Raw genomic sequence first — 25,799 nt, forward strand, 5'->3', positions numbered from 1 at the left:
ACTGGAGGATGTCATGTGACCTGCTGACGTCAGGAGGTCCTTCCAGAGTGTAGGATTAGCCATTAGCTATCGTTGTGGTGTTGCCCGGCTGCCGGGTGTGCAGGCGGCGAGCGGTGTCGGTACCATGGCTACTGGAGAGGTCGGTGCCGGTATAGTGAGCCTCCACTACTTGTGTTACCCTATATTAGTGGCCGTGACTCGGCAGATTGGGAACTACAGTGTACAGCTGTTATATAGCTGCCGGACTAGTGTACACAGCGCTGCTAGATGTGTATAATATACAGTGCTGACATATGTTGGTGTGTGTGTGTATATAATATGAGGAGCTGATGTATGAAATATATACATGTAGAGAGAGCTATATATGTGTGTGTATATAAATATAGATCTATTACACATACACATTGTCGGTGACATCCCTCCCCAGAAGGAGTTGTCGGAATGGAATGAAAGTTTCTCTGTGTGATTGTAACGTTAATATAAGGGATTACATATCAGAGCAAAAGGACAATTAATTGTGGAGATCTGGACACATGGAGGCTCTAGAACCCTGTTGTACATCTGTAGCTTGTATAGAAGATGTGATACGGGCAGGCATGGAGGCATACAGGTTCTGTATAGTATTCTGCAGCATATCAGTCCACATTTGCTGTAACAACCTCCAGATCGTGTAAACTCATAGGCTGTCGCAGTTGGCGTCCCAGATGGTCCCATACATGTTCTATTGATGATCAATCTGGCCACCAGGCCAGACAATGTGTGACAATGTTGCAGAGGCATTCCTGTGACCCCCTTGTGTGTGCGGCTGAGCATTATCCTGCTGCCACTTGGAAGCCGCCATGAGAGGAACACATGGCTGCAGGATGTCCTGAACATATCGCTGAGCTGTCACTGTCCCTTGTACCACTACTAGGGGTGACAGACTATCGTATGTGATGTCCCCCAGACCATCACACCAGCAGGGGGCAGTGTGTTTAGAGTTAGAGATTTCCTGTCTCCAGACACAAACAGGAAAACAGAAATATTATGCCTCAACCTCACGGGGATATGGAATTTTAGTCCATTAAACACACGGCGTTTTCACTGTGTGTATAAGCATTTTTCATGTATATTGCTTTTTTCGCTTGCGCAAGAAAAAAAAATGCAGGAAAGCCAAATAGATGCTGCTGATGTATTTATTTCCGTATACACCTGGAGCTTTCCCCGCCCATGCGATTAACAGACGTTATTAATGCGGTGTGAGTAGAGCCTGCGTCCGAGTCTTATAGTGAGGTGTAATGTGTGTTCAATAGGCGACTTCTTGCCTCTTCCCCTTGGCACAGGTGGTCATTAATGGCGACCGTGAGTTTGAAAGCGTGGAGCTCGGAGATGTACGGAGGAAGAAAAAAATTCCTCGAAGAATTATCCACTTTGCCAGCGGTGAAACCATGGAGGAGTATAGTACAGACGAGGAAGAGGAGCTGCAGGAACGAAGAGATCTTCTGCCGACTGTTGACCCAGTAAGTGACAGTGACCTCAGATCATTGCGGCTACCCAATGATGGTTTAGTAGTAAGTCCTCTTTTTGGGAGCATTGCTTCGCTGCACCGCCGGTTAGTGGTATGTAATGATGTTTGTACCATATAGGCAGATCCTGCAAATGCTGTGCGTCCAGAAGAGCCAGTGGGACAAAGGCAGTGCACAATGATCAAACCAGATAGGGGGGAAGTGGGCAGAGGGTCCCAATGTTTTATGGGGTTTTTTCCGTGATTGGGTACAACCAATTCTAAGTCCTGGAAGCAGCACCATCCTGATATTTTAACCCTTTGCAATCCAGTGACAGACCTCATCGACATTCAGATTTTTTTACATGGCTCCGACACCTGTTTCTAACACTATACAGAAGAGGGAACAGACATCGGGGTTCTCTTCTGCATATGTATATTACGCTATGCAGGAGAAAAGTCAGACATCGGACCTGTCTCCTGCATAGTGTAATAATACATATATAGTAATATAAATATGTATGTGATATGCAGATTGACTCACGGTTAATTTTTTTAAAATTGCTACTATATAAATGTGTATATTGTTAAGGGTTTGACTACGTCGATTGTCACTAGAGATGAGCGAACCTACTCGGGCACGCCCCTTTTTTGCCCGAGCGCCGCGATTTTCGAGTACTTCCGTACTCGGGCGAAAAGATTCGGGGGGGGCGCCGTGGGTGAGTGGGGGGTTGTGGGGGGGAGAGGGAGAGAGAGAGGGCTCCCCCCTCTTCCCCGCTGCTACCCTCCGCTCCACCACGCCTCCCCCCGGCTCCCCCGAATCTTTTCACCCGAGTACGGAAGTACTCGAAAATCGCGGTGCTCGATCGAAACGAGTATATTCACTCATCTCTAGTTGTCACCAATCATGAGTGTGGTCACACTCCGTTATAGTCTAAGGACATACAGAAACGGTTGATCTTTCATAGACACTAATAGAGGGCGATCTTCCATGTGCTACATCCTGTCTGCCAGAGACTTTGCACCCCACAGATTGTATAGTTTATTATAGGCCTATATATAATTATAATTGATAGCATAAATGTCTCCCATGGCAACACCTCTTTAACCCCTTAACATCCCAGGGCATACATTTACATCTTGTGCATGCAGGGTTTGTATGGAGCAGGATGAGTAGCCGATCCTGCTCCATACACAGAGAGTGCCGGCTGTTTTTGACGATTTCGGTTGTTAACACTTTAAATGCCTCTGTCAATTTTAACATATCTTATCGCGGGGGCGCAGTTTGGAATAGACTTTCTGTCAGAACGCAGTATAATGTAGTAATAGGGCAAAGAATCGCAAGTTCAAGTGCCTTAAAACGACTATAAAATAAATTTAAAAATGACTTACAAAAAAAAGTCTTATTGAGGGCTTCACAAGAATGATATTCTTGCGATGTGCACAAAACTTGCATGAATATGAAATCCATTCTTTTGAATCCGTTCTTCCTAAGAACGCCTCATCCATTGTTTTCAATGGGATCTTAAAAGCCATTGCATAGCACTCACATGCCGTGTGTGTGCATGCCAGTGCAATGCAGTGTTTCCCATTGAAATCCATGGGAAACACTTGCGTGAGGATTGCAAGCAATGTGTTTTTTTTTATTTGTTTTTTTTTTCAATTAAAAAAAACGTTTTGTATCTCCATGACAACACATGTTAGCAAGCACGATATCTGGCCGAGTTTCTTGGCCTGATGCCACGTTCGCCTATGGTAATGTAGCCTAAATATATTAGAAAAGTGATAGATGTTTTTAAAACCCCTCTTTTTCCATATTTATTTATTTTTTTAAAATCTGACCTATTATAGTAACGCATTGTTAATCCTGCACGGTAAATGTCGTCAGAAAGGAAAAGGGAAAAAAAACATCACGCCAGAATTTTTTGTTTCCCTGTCTTCAAGAAAAAATGTAATCAAAAGTCATATGAATTCCAAAATGTTACCAGTGGAGACTACAAGATGTCCCATAAAAAGTGAGCCCTCACACAACTATATCGATGGGGGGGAAAAAACAAAAAACTTATGGCTGTCAGAAGTGGGAGGCAGAAAATTATTTTTTTTTTTTGCAAAGCGATTTTATTTTTTAAATTAGTACAGCAAAGAGAACCAAAACACAATATATAATTCTGCTTTTGTCATAATCGTACTGACCCATAGAATAAAGTTAACATGTCATTCTTCAATTGTGTACGTCATAAAAACAAGACACCCCCTAAAGATGGCAGAGTTGAGTTTTTGTTTTGTTTTTTTCCATTTCACTCCAGTTTAAAGTTTTTTAAAGTTTTTCAGAACATTAAATAGTACCATTTAAAAATTTAACTTGTCCGGCAAAAAACCTAGCCCTGGGAAAGCTATGTCGATAGTTCTTTTGTTGAACTATTGGTGACTTGTCCTCCAGGTAGGTCATCAGTAGTTGATCAGCAGGGGTCCACGACCCTGGTTAGTGGTTTCCTGGTCGCTGTAACAATGTGTGGAGCAGGAAGAAGATGACTGTATTTTGCAGCAGCTCAGGCTAGTATTGCACAGGCTGTTCCCCTTGAATTCAGCAGAGTCTGCAATTATAACCCGGGCCACTGCAAAGTGTACAGAGCCATCTGTGGTTGGCGAACAGCTAATCGGCACAGGTGTCAGGTGGTGGACCCATACCAAATAATTATTGAGGACCTATCCTAAGCATAGCTACTCAGTAGGTCAAAGCTGAAAAAGCCCTTTAAAGTAAAATCCAGCCTGCAACTAATTAACTTTTTTATTACAGCAATTCATCTAAAGTGACAAAAGAAAGAACTTTAAAAATAGTCCTAATCTACTAAGAAAATTGATAGACTAGAAATGGGATGGATCTGCAGTGTGCCTTCAGTTACCATGCTTTCATATTCTAGTTGATTACATATTAACTATCGCTAATTGATCAATAACATTTTTATTTTTATTTGTATTGTTCTTGCAGGCAAAGTTAACTTGGGGCCCATATCTGTGGTTCTACATGCTGAGAGTTGCAACATCCACACTTTCAGGTATGTCTGAAGATTAGAGATGAGCGAATGTACTCGTCCGAGCTTGATACTCGTTCGAGTATTAGCGTGTTCGAGATGCTCGTTACTAGAGGCGAGCACCACGCGATGTTCGAGTTACTTTCACTTTCATCTCTGAGACGTTAGCGCGCTTTTCTGGCCAATAGAAAGACAGGGAAGGCATTACAACTTCCCCCTGCGACGTTCAAGCCCTATACCACCCCCCTGCAGTGAGTGGCTGGCGAGATCAGGTGTCACCCGAGTATATAAATCGGCCCCTCCCGCGACTCACCACAGATGCATTCTGACAGAGATCAGGGAAAGTGCTGCTGGTGCCGGAGCGGCTATAGGGAGAGCGATAGGAGTGATTTTAGGCTTCAAGAACCCAACGGTCCTTCTTAGGGCCACATCTGACCGTGTGCAGTACTGTTGAGGCTGCTTTTAGCAGTGTTGCACAATTTTTTTTTTTTGTATATCGGCCGTGCAGAGCATTGCGTCCGCAGTCTGCAGTCATTGTACACAGTATAGGGCCAGTACTGGTGAGGCATGGAAAGAGATATTCAGGCTATATAGGCAGTGGGCTTTTTCCAAAAAATTGGGGAAAAATACTATATTTGGGCTGCCTGTGACCGTCTTCAGTTTACTGCGTGTCTGCTGGGGGTAGTAGTCCTAATTAATAGGCAGCTAAGCGTTACAGCAGGCTTGCGCAAAATTGTTTCCTGGATCTGCTGTCTCTGTTACATCAGCGCCGTCATCCCGCCAGAGGGAAACAGTATACATAATATTATACGCTGCCTACAGTATCTATCTGCTGGGGGTAGGTAGTAGTCCTAATTAATACGTAGCTAAGCGTTACAGCAGCCTTGCGCAAAATTGTTTCCTGGATCTGCTGTCTCTGTTACATCACCACCGTCATCCTGCCAGAGGGAAACAGTATACATAATATTATACGCTGCCTACAGTATCTGCTGGGGGTAGTAGTCCTAATTAATACGCAGCTAAGCGTTACAGCAGGCTTGCGCAAAATTGTTTCCTGGATCTGCTGTCTCTGTTACATCAGCGCCGTCATCCCGCCAGAGGGAAACAGTATACATAATATTATACGCTGCCTACAGTATCTATCTGCTGGGGGTAGTAGTCCTAATTAATACGCCGCTAAGCGTTACAGCAGCCCTGCGCAAAATTGTTTCCTGGATCTGCTGTGCGTTCCGTAAGGGAAGTCAGCCTCCAACCACAGGCCAATAAGCAGCACATTTAATTACAGCGTTCTGTTTCTGCACTACTGGTAATACAGCATGCTGAGGGGTAGGGGTAGGCCTAGAGGACGTGGATGCGAGCGAGGACGCGGAGGCCCAAGTCAGGGTGTGGGCATAGGCCGAGCTCCTAATCCAGGTGTATCGCAGCCGACTGCTGCGGGATTAGGAGAGAGGCACGTTTCTGGCGTCCCCACATTCATCTCACAATTAATGGGTCCACGCGGTAGACCTTTATTAGAAAATGAGCAGTGTGAGCAGGTCCTGTCGTGGATGGCAGAAAGTGCATCCAGCAATCTATCGACCACCCAGAATTCTGCGCCGTCCACTGCTGCAACTCTGAATCCTCTGGCTGCTGCTCCTCCTTCCTCCCAGCCTCCTCACTCCATTACAATGACACATTCTGAGGAGCAGACAGACTCCCAGGAACTGTTCCCGGGCCCCTGCCCAGAATGGACAGCAGTGGTTCCTCTCCCACCGGAGGAGTTTGTCGTGACCGATGCCCAACCTTTGGAAAGTTCCCGGGGTCCGGGGGATGAGGCTGGGGACTTCCGGCAACTGTCTCAAGAGCTTTCAGTGGGTGAGGAGGACGATGACGATGAGACACAGTTGTCTATCACTCAGGTAGTAGTAATTGGAGTAAGTCCGTGGGAGGAGCGCACAGAGGATTCGGAGGAAGAGCAGCAGGACGATGAGGTGACTGACCCCACCTGGTTTGCTACGCCTACTGAGGACAGGTCTTCAGAGGGGGAGGCAAGTGCAGCAGCAGGGCAGGTTGGAAGAGGCAGTGCGGTGGCCAGGGGTAGAGGCAGGGCCAGGCCGAATAATCCACCAACTGTTTCCCAAAGCGCCCCCTCGCGCCATGCCACCCTGCAGAGGCCGAGGTGCTCAAAGGTCTGGCAGTTTTTCACTGAGAGTGCAGACGACCGACGAACAGTGGTGTGCAACCTTTGTCGCGCCAAGATCAGCCGGGGAGCCACCACCACCAGCCTCACCACCACCAGCATGCGCAGACATATGATGGCCAAGCACCCCACAAGGTGGGACGAAAGCCGTTCACCGCCTCCGGTTTGCACTGCTGCCTCTCCCCCTGTGCCCCAACCTGCCATTGAGATCCAACTCCCCTCTCAGGCCACAGGCACTACCGTCTCCTGGCCTGCACCCACACCCTCACCTCCGCTGTGCTCGGCCCCATCCACCAATGTCTCTCAGCGCACCGTCCAGCCGTCGCTAGCGCAAGTGTTGGAGTGCAAGCGCAAGTACGCCGCCACGCACCCGCACGCTCAAGCGTTAAACGTGCACATAGCCAAATTTATCAGCCTGGAGATGCTGCCGTATAGGGTTGTGGAAACGGAGGCTTTCAAAGGTATGATGGCGGCGGCGGCCCCGCGCTACTCAATTCCCAGTCGCCACTACTTTTCCCGATGTGCCGTCCCAGCCCTGCACGACCACGTCTCCCGCAACATTGTACGCGCCCTCACCAACGCGGTTACTGGCACGGTCCACTTAACAACGGACACGTGGACAAGCACAGGCGGGCAGGGCCACTATATCTCCCTGACGGCACATTGGGTGAATTTAGTGGAGGCTGGGACAGAGTCAGAGCCTGGGACCGCTCACGTCCTACCCAGCAGCGTAGAGCTATAGTGGAATACCAACTCCTCCTCAATTCTTTACAGAAGAGTGGGCCTGGTTGGCAGACATCTGCCAGGTCCTTGGAAACTTTGAGGAGTCTACCCAGATGGTGAGCGGAGATGCTGCAATCATTAGCGTCACCATTCCTCTGCTATGCCTCTTGAGAAGTTCCCTGCAAAGCATAAAGGCAGACGCTTTGCGCTCGGAAACAGAGGCGGGGGAAGACAGTATGTCGCTGGATAGTCAGAGCACCCTCCTGTCTATATCTCAGCGCGTTGAGGAGGAGGAGGATGAGGAGGAGGGGGAAGAGACAGCTTGGCCCACTGCTGAGGGTACCCATGCTGCTTGCCTGTCATCCTTTCAGTGTGTATGGCCTGAGGAGGAGGAGGAGGAGGATCCTGAAAGTGATCTTCCTAGTGAGGACAGCCATGTGTTGCGTACAGGTACCCTGGCACACATGGCTGACTTCATGTTAGGATGCCTTTCTCGTGACCCTCGTGTTACACGCATTCTGGCCACTATGGATTACTGGGTGTACAGACTGCTCGACCCACGGTATAAGGAGAACCTTTCCACTCTCATACCCGAAGAGGAAAGGGGTTCGAGAGTGATGCTATACCACAGGACCCTGGTGGACAAACTGATGGTAAAATTCCCATCCGACAGCGCTAGTGGCCGAAGGCGCAGTTCCGAGGGCCAGGTAGCAGGGGGGGCGCGGAGATCAGGCAGCATGTACAGCACAGGCAGGGGAACACTCTCTAAGGCCTTTGACAGCTTTCTGGCTCCCCAGCAAGACTGTGTCACCAGTCCCCAGTCAAGGCTGAGTCGGCGGGAGCACTGTAAAAGGATGGTGAGGGAGTACGTAGCCGATCGCACGACCGTCCTCCGTGACGCCTCTGCCCCCTACAACTACTGGGTATCGAAGCTGGACACGTGGCCTGAACTCGCGCTGTATGCCCTGGAGGTGATTGCTTGTCCTGCGGCTACCGTCTTGTCAGAGAGGGTGTTTAGTGTGGCTGGGGGAATCATCACGGATAAGCGTACCCGCCTGTCAACCGACAGTGCCGACAGGCTTACACTCATCAAGATGAACAAAGCCTCGATTAAAGCGTTGAAACTTGCACCTGAACCAATTTTTATTTTAACTGGGCTGCCTCCAGGCCTAGTTACAAATTAAGCCACATTAACCAAAGCGATTAATGGGTTTCACCTGCCCTCTTGGTTGGGCATGGGCAATTTTTCTGACGTACATTAGTACTGTTGGTACACCAATTTTTTGGGGCCCTCGCCTACAGTGTAATCCTAGTAATTTTTTGCCCACCTGCATTAAAGCTGACGTTGCATCAGCTGTGATGGGCACTGCAATGGGATACATTTATGTACAGCCGGTGGGTTCCAGGGAGCCACCCATGCTGTCAGTCCACAGGGAGTTGTAACTGCATGTGTCCACTTCTAAAGAACCCCAGTCTGACTGGGGCATGCAGTGTGGGCCGAAGCCCACCTGCATTAAACATGACATTACCTCAGCTGTGATGGGCAATGCAATGGGATATATTTATGTACCGCCGGTGGCTTCCTGGCACCCACCCATGCTGTCGGTCCACAGGGACTTCACAATAGGGAGTTGTACCTGCCTGTGTCTATGAATTAAAAACCCCGGTCAGGTTGAGGCATGCAGTGTGGGCTGAAGCCCACCTGCATTTAATCGGATGTTACCTCAGCTGTGATGGGCACTGCAATGGGATACATTTATGTACAGCCGGTGGGTTCCAGGGAGCCACCCATGCTGTGGGTGCACACGGAATTCCCATTGCGGAGTTGTACCTGCCTGTGACTATTTATTAAAAAACGCGGTCTGACTGGGGCATGCAGACACCTTGACAGAATGAATAGTGTGTGGCACATAGGTTCCCCATTGCTATGCCCACGTGTGCAGCTCCTGATGGCGGTGGCACAGGATTATATTTCTCATTGCTTCTGTACAGCATTGTGGGCTATCGCCCCGCCCCTTTTGAAGAGGGTCGCTGCCTAGCCGTGCCAACCCTCTGCAGTGTGTGCCTGCGGTTCCTCTGGCAGACGCACTTATAAATAGACATGAGGGTGGTGTGGCATGAGGGCAGCTGAAGGCTGCGCAGGGACAGTTTGGTGTGCGCTGTGGACACTGGGTCGTGTGGGGGGGGGGTTGGGCAGCATGTAACCCAGGAGAAGTGGCAGCGGAGTGTCATGCAGGCAGTGATTGTGCTTTGTTGGAGGTAGTGTGGTACTTAGCTAAGGTATGCATTGCTAATGAGGGCTTTTCAGAAATAAAAGTTGTTGGAAGGGGGGGGGGGGGGCCCACTCTTGCCGCTATTGTGGCTTAATAGTGGGACCTGGGAACTTGAGATGCAGCCCAACATGTAGCCCCTCGTCTGCCCTATCCGTTGCTGTGTCGTTCCCATCACTTTCTTGAATTGCCCAGATTTTCACAAATGGAAACCTTAGCGAGCATCGGCGATATACAAAAATGCTTGAGTCGCCCATTGACTTTAATGGGGTTCGTTACTCGAAACGAACCCTCGAGCATCGCGAAATTTTCGTCCCGAGTAACGAGCACCCGAGCATTTTGGTGCTCGTTCATCTCTACTGAAGATGAATGTTCTTCTGTAATTCAGCAGGAAAAAAACGAATCTGTTCCTCGGGGTGGTGATATTTACTACCGTGTTTCCCAGAAAATAAGACACTGTCTTATATTAAGTTTTGCCCCAAAAGAGGCACAGTGTCTGATTTTTGGGAGGGGTGGGGAGGGTGTTATACTTACCTGGTCTGAGGCATCTGGGTCTCTCGTGCTTGGCCCCGGTGCTGCGGCAGGCTGCCGTGTCCCCTGCACTGACATATCACTCTTTCTGGTTACGGGGCTTTGAATACCCCGCCTCCAGCAAAGCGAGTGCTGTGATTGGATTGAGCGCTGGCTCTGATTGGCTGGTGCTCGATCCAATAACAGCACTCACTTTGCTGGGGGTGATATGTCAGTGCAGAGGACACGGCAGCTTGCCCCAGCGCAAGGGACTCAGATGTCGTGGGCCAGGTGAGTATTGATTTGGGGTTTTTTTTGGGGGGGGGGGGGTTTCAGGTAGTTTAGTTAAAGCTTATTTTCGGGTGAAGGCTTATATTTCAAGCCTTCCCAAAAATCAGTGTAGGGCTTATTTTCGGGAAGACACGGTAGTTAAATTCAGCTCATTTTAGTATTCATACTCGTATCCAATCGGTCATCAGTATGTTATGTTAGAAGTTCAACCATACAAATATTAGTCCCCATACTTGGCAGCACACCCTCCTGTTTATATAGAGGATGTGCTGCTGACCAGGGATCGTTTTTGTGCTAGCGTGAGAGATCCGATGAATGAGTTTGCTCATTCATAGGCTGCGGTCAGAATATTTAGACGGGCTGATGATTAGGCAGATAAACAAACGTTTGTTTCTGATCATTGGCCATTGTAAACTTTGCACACGCATGAGTGTGGTGTGTTTTTTGTTTTTTTGTTGTTTTTTTAATAACTCTCTATTAGGTTTTTTAAATAATACAAAGTGCAAATTACAATAACCAAAGAACATAGACATTTCACAGCATATCGAAGAAATGCATGTGACAATCAAAATCACTTTCTCCATCATTGTATCAAGCCGACTAGTACATTGCATTAGACTATAGAGACTTGTAGGTGGACGTAGTTTTATATCATGTCACTCCCGTTATTGTCCCATGCTGCCATGAAATATTCATAAACCTAAGCCAACAAACTAACCTTCGGGCACCAAGGTCCCTCTACCACTCTCTGCACTCAATATTGCACATGAATATTGGCGTTTTACATCGAAAATTTGCTTGTTATTAGTATGAAATATTTTTTACAACCTCCATGTGTGGTCTTTTTAACAAATGAACGATGTTTGTTTGTGCGCACATCCGCGTATTTTACTGTACTTTTTCCGCTTATGTGCATCATGCGTGGCAAAAAAAAATATTAGCCATTTTAATTGGTGGAGTCTAGTTAATTCTAGTTTATTCCTGCACAATTACGCAGTGTTTCATACATGTACTAGCGTATTTTGTGCGCATTTGCGCATACCCATTGACTTCTATGGAGATTTTTGGTTCTCACAGGCAGAGAAAAATAGAGCTTTCTCCCCCTTTTTTGTTTTGCACAACCGAAATGCGGAGTTAAAGTACATGCATTTGAACCAACCCATTGAAATCGCTGCATATTGAGCGTGCAAATACATTCGTGTGGCATTACCCTTGGAAAGCACCCTATAGAGCTTCCTTTTACTGCTAATGGTTACAGGTGCATTTGCAGAATATACTAGACACACCTTACGGAGAAATGCCAGCAGTCATCCGTTTACTCCCCTCATTATTTCCTGCAGTTTGTACTTGCTCAGTGTGCGTGACAAGCCGATGAGCTCTGGGGTTCCTGAACAGTATCATATAATGAGCAGAACAGCTGTGGGTTTAGAGTTTACAAGTGCAGTATCATATGAATGGAACCGCAGTTTGATCGTAGTTGCACATAGCTGTTTATTTAGCTGTGTAATATGTCTGTATTGATGTTGCACTGGGATAACACAACCGAACAGATGGGGTATTCTAATATGTCTTGATCATCTGAAGTAGCAATCCTGCCTCTTGTACTATAGGCCACAGCATCACTGTATAGCCCTAACTTTTAGTTATATAATGCCTATTAAAGCAGTTGTCCAAGATTTTTTTTTTAAAGTTTGCGCGATGGCACATAACTGTATAAAAGAAAGGCAAAAAAGAATATACTGGCCCTAAACTGATTAAGGATCAGGCACTGTAAATTTACGGTGCCTGGTCCTGGGCTTAAAGCACCGCCATATGTAAAATTACAGCGGCGCTTTAAGTCTCCTGACTCTGCAATCAGTCAGAGACAGGAACGGGTTATCGGTTGTTAATGACAGCTGATAACCCTCCTGCCTTCTTCTCCAGGTTATTTACCCTTTCTGCCTTCTGCTTCCCCCAAGTACACAGTGCTCAATGAGTGCTGTGTACTAGAAAGTGAAAGTACAATGTAACTTTCACTACGGGAGCCCGGGGGTCACGTGACCACCGGGGTTCCTTGCTACAGCAGAGCTGGAGGGTCATACTTGACCCTACATGTCACTACAGGCGTTGCTTTCCCCTATAACTGGGGCTCCTATGGCTGCCCCAGCTACAGTGGGAAAGTGTCAAATAAAAAACATGTGAATGTCCTCCAGAGGTGTTACATGATGATATGGGGGACATAAATAGTAAAAAAAACATAATTACATACATAAGTAAAACAAAATTCCAGAATAAAACAACAAGACACACATAAGAAAGAAATAACCCAAAACCGACGCCAACCAAAAATGTCGCTATAAGCTCCCTGTAATCCAAAACCATACATATTATATACCAAACCGTCCAAAACAAAATAAGGAACCTGTTCCCATACTTCATTTTAGTGTAAATATACTAATTTAAAAAATTAGTCTGTCTTCTCGAGTAACTGATTACTCGTCCGAGCAAATGCGGGGTGTGGGGTTTGGCCGGGGGGGGGGGGGGGGGGGTTGGCCGGCTCATCTCTACTAGAAATGTTAAAATGTTTTTTAGCTTTTTACCCCCAATAAAACTAAAAAAAACTGGAAAAAAAATCAGTGAAAATATTTTTAAAAATATATGTCACGGTAATTTTGATAGCAAAAGGGGAAAAAAGGGGCAGTAAAACTACCACATGGGTAAAATCTAGAGATGAGCGAACGTACTCGTCCGAGCTTGATACTCGTTCGAGTATTAGCGTGTTCGAGATGCTCGTTACTCGTAACGAGTACCACGCGATGTTCGGGTTACTTTCACTTTCATCTCTGAGACGTTAGCGCGCTTTTCTGGTCAATAGAAAGACAGGGAAGGCATTACAACTTCCCCCTGTGACATTCAAGCCCTATACCACCCCCTGCAGTGAGTGGCTGGCGAGATCAGGTGTCACCCGAGTATAAAAATCGGCCCCTCCCGCGGCTCGCCACAGATGCGTTCTGACATAGAGGAGGGAAAGTGGTATCTTGGTGGAGCTGCTATAGGGAGAGTGTTAGGAGTATTTTAGGCTTCAAGAACCCCAACGGTCCTTCTTAGGGCCACATCTAACTGTGTGCAGTACTGTGGAGGCTGCTTTTTGCAGTGTTGTACTTTTTTTTTTTTGGGGTATATCGGCCGTGCAGAGCATTGCGCCATGCAGTAATACTCCAGGGCCAGAAGCGCTTAAGCAGGGACAGAAGACATATTGATTGAATATAGGCAGTGGGCCTTTGCAAAAAAATTTGGGGAGAAAAATCTATTTGGGCTGCCTATGACTGTCCTCAGTGTTCTGGGTCTGTGCTGGGTGTAGTAGTTCTCCAAATTCATACGCAGCCAGCTAAGTGTTACAGCAGGCTTGCGCAAAATTATTTCCTGGCTCTGTCTGGGCTGTGAAATCACCGCTGTATTGCAGTTCACAGTGCAACACTCTGCAGTTCTTTGACATACTCCAGGGCCAGAAGCGCTTAGGCAGGGACAGAAGACATATTGATTGAATATAGGCAGTGGGCCTTTGCAAAAAAATGTGGGGAAAAAAATCTATTTGGGCTGCCTGTGACTGTCCTCAGTGTTCTGGGTCTCTGCTGGGTGTAGTAGTTCTCCAAATTCATACGCAGTCAGCTAAGTGTTACAGCAGGCTTGCGCAAAATTATTTCCTGGCGTTCCGTAAGCGAAGTCAGCCTCCAACCACAGGCCAATAAGCGGCACATTTAATTACAGCGTTCTGTTTCTGCACTACTGGTAATACAGCATGCTGAGGGGTAGGGGTAGGCCTAGAGGACATGGACGCGGGCGAGGACGCGGAGGCCCAAGTCAGGGTGTGGGCACAGGCCGAGCCAGTGCGGTGGCCAGGGGTAGAGGCAGGGCCAGACCGAATAATCCACCAACTGTTTCCCAAAGCGCCCCCTCGCGCCATGCCACCCTGCAGAGGTCAAGGTGCTCTACGGTGTGGCAGTTTTTCACAGAGACGCCTGACGACCGACGAACAGTGGTGTGCAACCTTTGTCGCGCCAAGATCAGCTGGGGAGGCACCACCACCAGCATGCGCAGGCATATGATGGCCAAGCACCCCACAAGGTGGGACGAAGGCCGTTCACTGCCTCCGGTTTGCACCACTGCCTCTCCCCCTGTGCCCCAACCTGCCACTGAGATCCAACCCCCCTCTGAGGACACAGGCACTACCGTCTCCTGGCCTGCACCCACACCCTGACCCCCGCTGTCCTCGGCCCCATCCAGCAATGTGTCTCAGCGCAGCGTCCAGACGTCGCTAGCGCCACTGTTTGAGCGCGAGCGCAAGTACGCCGCCACGCACCCGCACACTCAAGCGTTAAACGTGCACATTGCCAAATTGATCAGCCTGGAGATGCTGCCGTATAGGCTTGTGGAAACGGAGGCTTTCAAAAGCATGATGGCGGCGGCGGCCCCGCGCTACTCGGTTCCCAGTCGCCACTACTTTTCCCGATGTGCCGTCCCAGGCCTGCACGACCACGTCTCCCGCAACATTGTACGCGCCCTCACCAACGCGGTTACTGCCAAGGTCCACTTAACAACAGACACGTGGACAAGCACAGGCGGGCAGGGCCACTATATCTCCCTGACGGCACATTGGGTGAATTTAGTGCAGGCTGGGACAGAGTCAGAGCCTGGGACCACTCACGTCCTACCCACCCCCCGAATTGCGTGCCCCAGCTCGGTGGTGGTATCTGTGTCGGTGTATGCTTCCTCCACTAAACCACCCTCCTCCTCCTCCTACGCAACCTCTGTCTCGCAATCAGGATGTGTCAGCAGCAGCACGTCGCCAGCAGTCGGTGTCGCGCGGCATGGCAGCACAGCGGTGGGCAAGCGTCAGCAGGCCGTGCTGAAACTACTCAGCTTAGAAGAGAAGAGTCAGATGGCCCACGAACTGCTGCAGGGTCTGACAGAAGAGACCGACCGCTGGCTTGCGCCGCTGAGCCTCCAACCGGGCATGGTCGTGTGTGACAACGGCCGTAACCTGGTGGTGGCTCTGCAGCTCGGCAGCCTCACGCACGTGCCATGCCTGGCCCATGTCTTTAATTTGGTGGTTCAGCGCTTTCTGAAAAGCTACCCACACTTGTCATACCTGCTCGGAAAGGTGCGCCGGGTCAGCGCACATTTCCGCAACTCCAAGACGGACGCTGCCACCCTGCGGACCCTGCAACATCGGTTTCATCTGCCAGTGCACCGATTGCTGTGTGACGTGCCCACACAGTGGAACTCTACGCTCCACATGTTGGCCAGGCTCTATGAGCAGCGTAGAGCTATAGTGGAATACCAACTCCAACATGGGCGGCGTAGTGGGAGTCAGCCTCCTCAATTCTTTACAGAAGAGTGGGCCTGGTTGGCAGCCATCTGCCAGGTCCTTGGAAACTTTGAGGAGTCTACCCAGATGCTGAGCGGGGATGCTGCAATCATTAGCGTCACCATTCCTCTGCTATGCCTCTTGAGAAGTTCCCTGCAAAGCATAAAGGCAGACGCTTTGCACTCGGAAACGGAGGCGGGGGAAGACAGTATGTCGCTGGATAGTCAGAGCACCCTCATGTCAATATCTCAGCGCGTTGAGGAGGGGGAGGAGCATGAGGAGGAGGGGGAAGAGACACCTTGGCCCACTGCTGAGGGTACAGATGCTGCTTGCCTGTCATCCTTTCAGCGTGTATGGCCAGAGGAGGAGGGGGGGAGGAGCATGAGGAGGAGGGGGAAGAGACAGCTTGGCCCACTGCTGAGGGTACACATGCTGCTTGCCTGTCATCCTTTCAGCGTGTATGGCCAGAGGAGGAAGAGGATCCTGAAAGTGATCTTCCGAGTGAGGATAGCCATGTGTTGCGTACAGGTACCCTGGCACACATGGCTGACTTCATGTTAGGATGCCTTTCTCGTGACCCTCGCGTTACACGCATTCTGGCCACTATGGATTACTGGGTGTACACACTGCTCGACCCACGGTATAAGGAGAGCCTTTCCACTCTCATTCCCGAAGAGGAAAGGGGTTCGAGAATGATGCTATACCACAGGGCGCTGGTGGACAAACTGATGGTAAACTTCCCATCCGGCAGCGCTAGTGGCCGAAGGCGCATTTCCGCGGCCCAGGTAGCAGGGGAGGCGCAGAGATCAGGCAGCATGTACAGCGCAGGCAGGGGACCATTATCCAAGGCCTTTGCCAGCTTTCTGGCTCCCCAGCAAGACTGTGTCACCAGTCCCCAGTCAAGGCTGAGTCGGCGGGAGCACTGTAAAAGGATGGTGAGGGAGTACGTAGCCGATCGCACGACCGTCCTCCGTGACGCCTCTGCCCCCTACAACTACTGGGTGTCGAAGCTGGATACGTGGCCTGAACTCGCGCTGTATGCCCTGGAGGTGCTTGCTTGTCCTGCGGCTACCGTCTTGTCAGAGAGGGTGTTTAGTGTGGCTGGGGGAATCATCACGGATAAGCGTACCCACCTGTCAACCGACAGTGCCGACAGGCTTACAGTCATCAAGATGAACAAAGCCTGGATTTCCCCAGACTTTTCTTCTCCACCAGCGGACAGCAGCGATATCTAAACAATACGTAGGCTGCACCCGCGGATGGAAGCATCGTTCTCTATCACCATCCAAAACGGGGACCGTTTTGCTTCATCAATCTGTGTATAATATTCCTCCTCCTCCTCCTGCTCCTCCTCCTCCTGAAACCTCACATAATCACGCCGAACGGGCAATTTTTCTTAGGCCCACAAGGCTCAGTCATATAATTTTTGTAAACAATTTTTATACGTTTCAATGCTCATTAAAGCGTTGAAACTTTCACCTCAACCAATTTTTATTTTTACTGGGCTGCCTCCAGGCCTAGTTACCAATTAAGCCACATTAACCAAAGCGATTAATGGGTTTCACCTGCCCTCTTGGTTGGGCATGGGCAATTTTTGTCAGGTACATTAGTACTGTTGGTACACCAATTTTTGGGGGCCCTCGCCTACAGTGTAATCAAATGAATTTTTTGTCCACCTGCATTACAGCTGACGTTACATCAGCTGTGTTGGGCACTGCAATGGGATATATTTATGTACCGCCGGTGGCTTCCTGGCACCCACCCATGCTGTGGGTCCACAGGGAGTTGTAACTGCATGTGTCCACTTCTAAAGAACCCCAGTCTGACTGGGGCATGCAGTGTGGGCCGAAGCCCACCTGCTTTAAACATGACATTACCTCAGCTGTGATGGGCAATGCAATGGGATATATTTATGTACCGCCGGTGGCTTCCTGGCACCCACCCATGCTGTCGGTCCACAGGGACAATAGGGAGTTGTACCTGCCTGTGTCTATGAATTAAAAACCCCGGTCAGGTTGGGGCATGCAGTGTGGGCCAAAGCCCACCTGCATTTAATCTGACGTTAGCTCTGCTGTCCAGGGCATTGCAATGGGATACATTTATGTACAGCCGGTGGGTTCCAGGGAGCCACCCATGCTGTGGGTGCACACGGAATTCCCATTGCGGAGTTGTACCTGCCTGTGACTATTTATAAAAAAACGCGGTCTGACTGGGGCATGCAGACACCTTAACAGAATGAATAGTGTGTGGCACATAGGTTCCCCATTGCTATGCCCACGTGTGCAGCTCCAGATGGAGGTGGCACAGGATTGGATTTCTCATTGCTTCTGTACAGCATTGTGGACTATCGCCCTGCCCCTTTTAAAGAGGGTCGCTGCCTAGCCGTGCCAACCCTCTGCAGTGTGTGCCTGCTTTTCCTCTGGCAGACGCACTTATAAATAGACATGAGGGTGGCGTGGCATGAGGGCAGCTGAAGGCTGGGCAGGGACAGTTTGGTGTGCGCTGTGGACACTGGGTCGTGTGGGGGGGGGGGGGTTGGGCAGCATGTAACCCAGGAGAAGTGGCAGCGGAGTGTCATTCAGGCAGTGATTGTGCTTTGTTGGAGGTAGTGTGGTGCTTAGCTAAGGTATGCATTGCTAATGAGGGCTTTTCAGAAGTAAAAGTTGTTGGGAGGGGGGGGGGGGCCCACTCTTGCCGCTATTGTGGCTTAATAGTGGGACCTGGGAACTTGAGATGCAGCCCAACATGTAGCCCCTCGCCTGCCCTATCTGTTGCTGTGTCGTTCCCATCACTTTCTTGAATTGCCCAGATTTTCACAAACTAAAACCTTAGCGAGCATCGGCAATATACAAAAATGCTCGGGTCGCCCATTGACTTCAATGGGGTTCGTTACTCGAAACGAACCCTCGAGCATCGTGAAAAGTTCGTCTCGAGTAACGAGCACCCGAGCATTTTGGTGCTCGCTCATCTCTAGTAAAATCCCTAAAAAGTGTCTGGTCCTTAAGGTACAAGACAGCCTGGTCCTTAAGGGGTTAAAGGCCCATTTACACTTAACAATTATCGCTCAAAATTCATTTAAACGACCGAAAATTAGCAATAATTTTTACATGTAAATGCTGGTGTTGTGCAGTTTTCGCTTGAATGATTATTTTAAGGTGAACTTGAAATCCATTGTTCAGACACTGAGTGATAACGCATAAGGTCTGTTGAGAGATATTTAATCTCCAAGGGAGTCAGCAGATAACATTGTAAGCTGCAGGCAGCCAGGAAGAGAACAATGCAGCTGTGTGCACAGCTGGGCGTGTGATTAATCACACGCTGGGCTCTACAAAAGTTCCTGGAAGCCCTTTTACATCCAAATGAATATGATAAAGTGTTAATGACCTTCACATTTTATGCAAATAGATCGCAAAATCTTTCAGTCCTTTGAAAGATTATCTTTTCGTGTAAATGGGCTTTAATTCTGGGCTTACATGGGCCGACTGTCGGCTAAATGACTGCACAAGCTCTGGCATCCCGCTTAGGCTATTGGCACTCATGTAGAGTGTTTAGACAGGCAGATCACTGCTGTCATCTTGCTCAGCGCCTTACATTCTATAGTAAACATTTTTGCATTTAGATGTAATGATTAGCGCACATTTTCTTTCGTTTGAACGAATTTCGCGTAATAATCATCCCATGTAAATGGCCCTTATTTGTCCTGCCACTTTGGCCCCCATGCAGTGATGACCTCATACTCCATTATACTCAATAATCACATGCTGTTTATGAACAAGTGACCACTAAGTCTAAAGTTTGGCTGCAGCAATCACGAGTGACAAAATGCATGTGACAGCAGCAGGAGCTTCCAGGACCTGACCGGCAGCACTGCAGTGGCGGCACGTTTCAAAGTTGAGTCTTGCCAACCCCCCCCCCCCCCCCCCCCCCTTTATATAATTATCTGCTATATTAAAAGTATTCTTCAAAATGTTCGCAGCCCCAATACAGATATAGTTTAATAATATATTAAAAAAGCATAACGCTTTCTACATAAGGGGGGGGGGGGGGTTAGCGCTGTAATTGAGATGCTGGGTTTTTGCTGTGATGATTATATGTAATCACTTCTATTTTTCTAGTTTGCGACTTCTTAGGAGAAAAAATAGCATCAGTTCTGGGGGTCAGTACCCCAAAGTACCAGTATGCGATTGATGAATATTACAGGATGCAGAAAGAGGTAAGTACTATCGCATTTGCTCAGACCTATATTTATTCTGGTTAGAGTTTTGTGGGGAGTAGTAGTTTTGGGGGCGTTTTTTTTTTTTTTAAATAATTATTATTATTATTATTGATGACCTATTCTTAGGATAAGTCAGCAACAGTTGATCGGCTGGGTCTGTCTTTCAAGACCAAGATCAATCAGATGTTCGGCCGCCCACTGTCAGTGACAAAACAGTGTACGAATAGGAAGCCAATAGTTCCGACCCCGGTGTAGTGGCCACGGCTGGTAATTTAGGCATAGCTCTCACTAATTTTAATAACAACTGTGCCAGAACCGTATCATGTGTTTTGTTGGTGACTGCAGGCACCCGAACAACTGATTGGCCAGTGTCCCAATCAGTGGACCTCAGCCGATCAGCTAGTCATGACCTATCTTGAGAACAAATCATCAATAAAAATTACCAGTAATATTCCTTTAACAGTAAGTGGATATGTCCAGCTTTTAGACTGCATTCACATGGGTGGTTCGGATTTCACATGTGGAATCCAGCCCTGGCAGCAACGCCGTCCATGTGTACCTGCTTTCATTTTCTTCTCTTTGTACTGTGGATGATCGCACGGCTCGCTGTCGGAAATGCGCAGTACAATTTTTTTTATTTATTTATTTTTTTCTAACTCCTGCTTTTCCCGTGGAATCCGCAGCCCGGACAGCTTCCATTGACTTCAGTGGAAGCTATTCATGCGGAATCCAAAGAAAAATGAAAATGGAGCATGCGTAATTGGTTTCCGCTCGTGTGCATGAAGAATCATTTTTGCATTGCATGCTATAGGCAGTATTTACTGCGGAATCCGGAAGCGGACGCTTTCTCCGGATTCCGTAATTCAAATCCGCCTATGTGCATTGACCCTTAGTCTTGAGGTAGGTAATATTTATAAGAATACATTTCTTTCTGCACACTTCTTATTTGTAGGTCGAAGAGGAGGAAGAAGAGAATGAACTGTCCGAGCAGGCGGAGAAACAGTACCAAGAGCAGCACGGCCAGCAGCAGAGCGAGCCCAGCATTCAGTCGGAGCAGCCCGAAGCCACCAGCTCCTTTGTCAACATCAGTTTTGTAATGGAAGGCGATGACTCTGTAAACTTGGCCCAGAAGCAGGAACTGTCCACTGTCCCGACTTAGAAGAGTCTGGATTTACTTGGAAAAGCAACACCTGCCAAAACGAAAACTGTGCCTTTCTCTGTTACTTGAGTCCCAAGTATGTGGTAATAGCATACATTCCTAAAACCCAGCAGCAGGGAGCCGTCTCTATTCACAGGGTTGTTGCTACTTGCCTGCTGGTTTTGAAATGTGTGAAGGAGACACACAAGTGCTCGGGGCTTGTCATCCATTTGTAAAAATGTAGTGTACATAATATTACCATGTTACTATATTCAATACAAACTAAACATGCATGCATGTATGTCTTCATGATAACCCTTGAACAGCATTTTGTTTTTTGCCTTTAAGTGAGTTCAAAATTCTGTGTAGATTAATTTCATTTATAGCAGTTAGAAATCCCTTTAGCTGAAACAGTTTCAAATGCCCTGCATAGACTGATGATAAATTTAACATTCTGGGTGCCTGCAGTTGCCACTAGAGGGAGCTCACTGCATACATACTGTTATACATCAAACTCAATCTGCTGTATGCTGTATACTCCAGCTGGTGATAAATGTAGGCAATTATCCTTTATATTTATGTCTGTACAGAGGCTGAGCAACTGGAGCTCTAACCACTAGAACGATATATATTGTATTAAAAAAAATGATAATAAATCGGCACAAAATTTTGAACTCGAAACAATATGGTCTCTTAAAGGGGTTGTCCAGCTTGTATTTATGGCTAGTCCATCAGTAGTAGAACAGGGGACTTAAGTGAACCCTCACCAATCATCTGTAGGCTGGGCCACAGCTGCTGTGTGCCAGAAGCATTCTCTCTGCAGTGGCACGGCATGGTATTGCAGGCAAAGTTCTCATTGATGTAATAGGAAACTTTACAAGCAATGCCATGTTACTGCAGAGAGAATGGAACTATGTGCTTCTTGCACACATCAGTTCCATGGACTAGTGCACCAGCCTTGTGAACAGGTGATCGGGACCCCTGCTGCTCTATTTATGGCCGGTCCTGAGGATAGGTCAACTTTTAATTAAAAGCTGGACAACCCCCTTTAACAAGTGTATCTTCACTTTAAAAACTGTTCCATAACATTGCGTTCTATTGTTGTCAAGTGCTGTTAAGGCTTTCAATACATTTAATACTGTCTACTAAACTGGTTATACGAGTATATAGGCCTGCTGATTAAAAAAAAAAAAAGTTTTATCCACAAACAATATGTAAATACAGTTCAACCAAAAAAAATTGGCAGTCAAGACTTCTTGTTTTTATCAGTTGCAGTTCAATCCTGTTTTGCCCCCAACAAAGACACAAAATAATTGAGAATTAAATTGGTTTTCTAGCAGTAAACTATTAACCTATTCTCAGGGTAGGTCATACATAGTTGATTGGCAGACGGCCCTAGTTTGAGATCCCCGCTGATCAGCTGATTGAAATGACAGTGGCACATGGGTGAGCACCGCGGCCACTTCAGTTCATACCAGGCACAGTGCCGTGCTTTGTATAGTGGATGTGCCTGGTATAGCATCTCAATCCCATTCACTTAAATGGGACTGAGGTGCTTTCAGACAAGGTAACCAATGAAAGTGACAGCACAGGCTTGAGAAGAGTCTGCAGCACTTACCAGAACGCTGCAGCCTCTTCTGTCAGCTGATCGTTGGAGATCTCAAGCAGCATAACCTGTGGATCAGCTATTAATGATCTGTTATAAGGATAGGTCACCCATAGTGTAGTCCTGGAAAACTCCTTTAATTCAGCTGTGGCTGAAGCACTGAACGTAACATTTTATAGTTGGATTAGCATCCTATGGTCAAAATTACTTAAACGGCATGAGCAGCCAAAGCTGCAGAATTCCACTCCAAAATCTGCAGGTCTAGCTGTGGAAGTTGATGGGAATTGCAGGCAGGTTTCGAGCCATTTTCAATTCCACATCAAAATCCGCAGTTGGACCTGCAGATTTTGATGCAGAATATACAGAAGCTTGCGGGACGTTCTATTCAGTCCTGTGGGAAAGGTTCCTTAATGTTCGTTCAGAAAGCTTAAGTATACTATAGATGTTATAAACATTGTTGCTGGCACAGCTTCGTCAAATGTACATATGGAAGGCTGCTGGACACTTTTACATTAATCTCTAGCTAGATAAGAAAGTTTGGGGGAAAAAATCCATACGCTCTTTTTTTTCCTAAGGCCTCATGTCCACGGGGAAAATCAGGCCAGCTCTGGATTCTCCATGGAGAATCTGCAGCGGGTCCCTCCTGCCCTGCGGACATGAAGGCTGAAAATAGGAATAAATGAGAATAAACTCACCTCCCATCCGCTCCGTTTCTTCTCTTCGCCGCGGCGTCATCTTCTCTGCGTCGCGGCCGGATCTTCTTTCTTCGGCTCGGCGGATGCGCATGATGACGTCGGTGACGTGCCACGCGCATGCGCCGTCCCGAAGAAAAAAGATCCGGCCGCGACGGAGAGAAGATGGTGCCGCGCGAAGAGAAGAAACGGAGCGTGTGAGTAAATCCCGATTTTTGTCTCCCGCGGATCCGGACGGCTTCCATAGGCTTCAATAGAAGCCCGCGGGAGCCGTCCCCGCGGGAGACCCGCATGAAAATGGAGCATGGTCCAGATTTTTTCATGCTCCTTTTTTTTTTTAAATCCCTTTTATTGACCATCCGCAGGTATTTATCTACCCCGCGGGTGGTCAATGCATCCCTATGGGGTGCGGATCCGCGGGCAGGAGAAGAGTTAAAATCCGCTGCGGATTTTAATTCTTATTTTGCCCGTGGACATGAGCCCTAAGCGTCATTGGCTAATGAGATCTGGCACTGTCCACAAATAATACCAAAATCGGGGTGTGCAAACAGGTTTATAAAAAAAACTTACTGACTTCTTGAAATATAATGTACGTAATATAGACTAATGTACAGTATTAGTTATTTTATAAAATATGGACTTTGTCATTTTTGCCCCTCTCCAATGAAAGTGTATGTTACCAGGTATTTACGGTTCACATGAACATCAGTACAAGCTTGTTTGCGTTTTGGGAAACTGAAAATAGTACTGTGTTCTGATGAGTCATCTTTTATATATGCTGAAGTACTGAACTGCAGTGTATAACTAGCATGTAGCTCAGGGACGGGCTGAATATAGTGAGATGTGTAGTTCAGCAACATCTGATATACCACAGTAAATGGGTTCTCCATCTACAGATGCTTCAACCCGCACAACTCAAGCTATGTTACCTTCTGCTATGTAGGCGGAAGTGGTGGATGAAAGAAGAGCCCTTCTAACGTGTTTCCTATAAAAACAAATGGCAAACCTTTTACAATGAACGTTTATACCAGATATGATGCAGTTGGGTTTCACTTTGTTGCCTGCTGTGAACAATGCAGTTTGACACAGGGAACAGTCTGTTTTATATGTATTTATTTATTGCATCGCTAATAAAGTGGATGCTGTGGCATTCTAAAACCTGCTGATTGCGTTCATTGCTTTCATGACTGGACTACATTTATCTTAACCGGTTCAGATTCTACCATAGAGCTTTGGTTACAAGAACAAAAGTTAAGATGCAAGTTTGCAAAGATCTTTGAGTTTTGAACCTTATTTAATGGAGCTAGAAATGGCCACTAGAGCTTACAGCCTCATGCATGTTCAGTCTTCGAGATAAGACCCTTGACTGTTGCTATGGAATACTTCTGATCTGATGTCAGTTCAACTTCCTCCAGGTAAGGGGGGGGGGGGGAGAGATATCCCTTATACAGCACATGCGCAGTGACCTCAGCCTGATGGCCACTGCAGGGAATGTCACCGAACATGCACCAGTTCCAGAAGCGCAGCTAGAACACACTATTTCTAGCTCAAGGGTGCTAGAGTTGTCTCCCAGTAACCAAGTTGTGGGATTTGTGAGGATGAAGGGGGAAGAGAGCCTAAACCAGTTCTCTGAACTAGTTGCAGCTTATTTGCACACCCTGCTTGCCATGTGAAAACAGCGATTTTGTGGCTGTGCCGAGAAAATAGTATGGTCTTTGATCTTAAGCTTTTTTTTTTTTGTATTTCACTAACAGACTGCCTTTAGGCTGGGAGGACGCTATTGTATTTCAACCGTTTTGTGTCCATAATACAAAAGTGCATGCCAACTAGACCACGGGTATCTTGCCTTGACAATCAAGCATCACAGGAATGTATGATGCTCGGAGTAATGGTCAGGAAACCTGCAGTCAGGCCGGCAGACACCATTCTGTATTATGACTGAAATACAGTAGTGTGCTCCTGGTCTGAACCAAATTCAAATGACCGTTGGGTTCATATTCGCTAGCCACAGCCAGACATGATTACTTCTTCACACACGATAGGTTTTGAACAAATCTTTATCTTCAGTAAATAGAATGATTTCAAAGCAGCATTTTTGCGATCTTATATCAAAATTTGCCAGATGAACTGAAATAATTAAAGGTTCATAATCTAATTAAGACTATACTTGCTGCTTGAAGTGTGCCAGGCAGTTTGGTTTAGCAACTGTTCCGTCTGGCATGTAGTTGCATCTCTCTCTATTATTGTCAGACCAAGTAGGAGAATATGCCTGCAAAACCATTGTAAAAATACGTATTATCTGCACTCATAGA

General features: G+C 47.4%; 1 protein-coding gene across 4 annotated transcripts; it reads left to right on the forward strand.

The window, feature by feature from the left end:
* On the forward strand, positions 1–24,649 carry FAM177A1 (family with sequence similarity 177 member A1). Of its 4 annotated transcripts, XR_010793219.1 has the most exons (6): positions 1–139; positions 1,323–1,499; positions 4,464–4,539; positions 19,951–20,048; positions 21,004–23,370; positions 23,975–24,649. XR_010793219.1 is itself a non-coding variant. In XM_066608472.1 (5 exons), exons 1-5 carry the CDS (start codon positions 125–127, stop codon positions 21,208–21,210), a joined length of 573 nt encoding a protein of 190 aa, XP_066464569.1. In that variant the 5' UTR covers positions 1–124; the 3' UTR covers positions 21,211–24,649. The 4 variants fall into 4 exon arrangements, 3 of the variants coding, with proteins under 3 accessions (XP_066464569.1, XP_066464570.1, XP_066464571.1); XM_066608472.1 differs by having other exon boundaries at positions 21,004–24,649; XM_066608473.1 differs by having other exon boundaries at positions 4,473–4,539; positions 21,004–24,649.
* Positions 24,650–25,799: the final 1,150 nt, after the last annotated feature.

Source organism: Eleutherodactylus coqui, chromosome 6 (genome assembly GCF_035609145.1).
Source record: "Eleutherodactylus coqui strain aEleCoq1 chromosome 6, aEleCoq1.hap1, whole genome shotgun sequence".
Taxonomy (NCBI): Eukaryota; Metazoa; Chordata; class Amphibia; order Anura; family Eleutherodactylidae; genus Eleutherodactylus; species Eleutherodactylus coqui.

Bases quoted from the DNA above. Each gene is read 5' to 3' on its own strand.
- FAM177A1 (XM_066608472.1), top strand. The intron at 1,500-4,463 runs GTAAGTGACAGT...TTATTTGTATTG, and splicing joins TTCTGCCGACTGTTGACCCA to TTCTTGCAGGCAAAGTTAAC. The intron at 20,049-21,003 runs GTAAGTACTATC...TCTTATTTGTAG, and splicing joins ATTACAGGATGCAGAAAGAG to GTCGAAGAGGAGGAAGAAGA.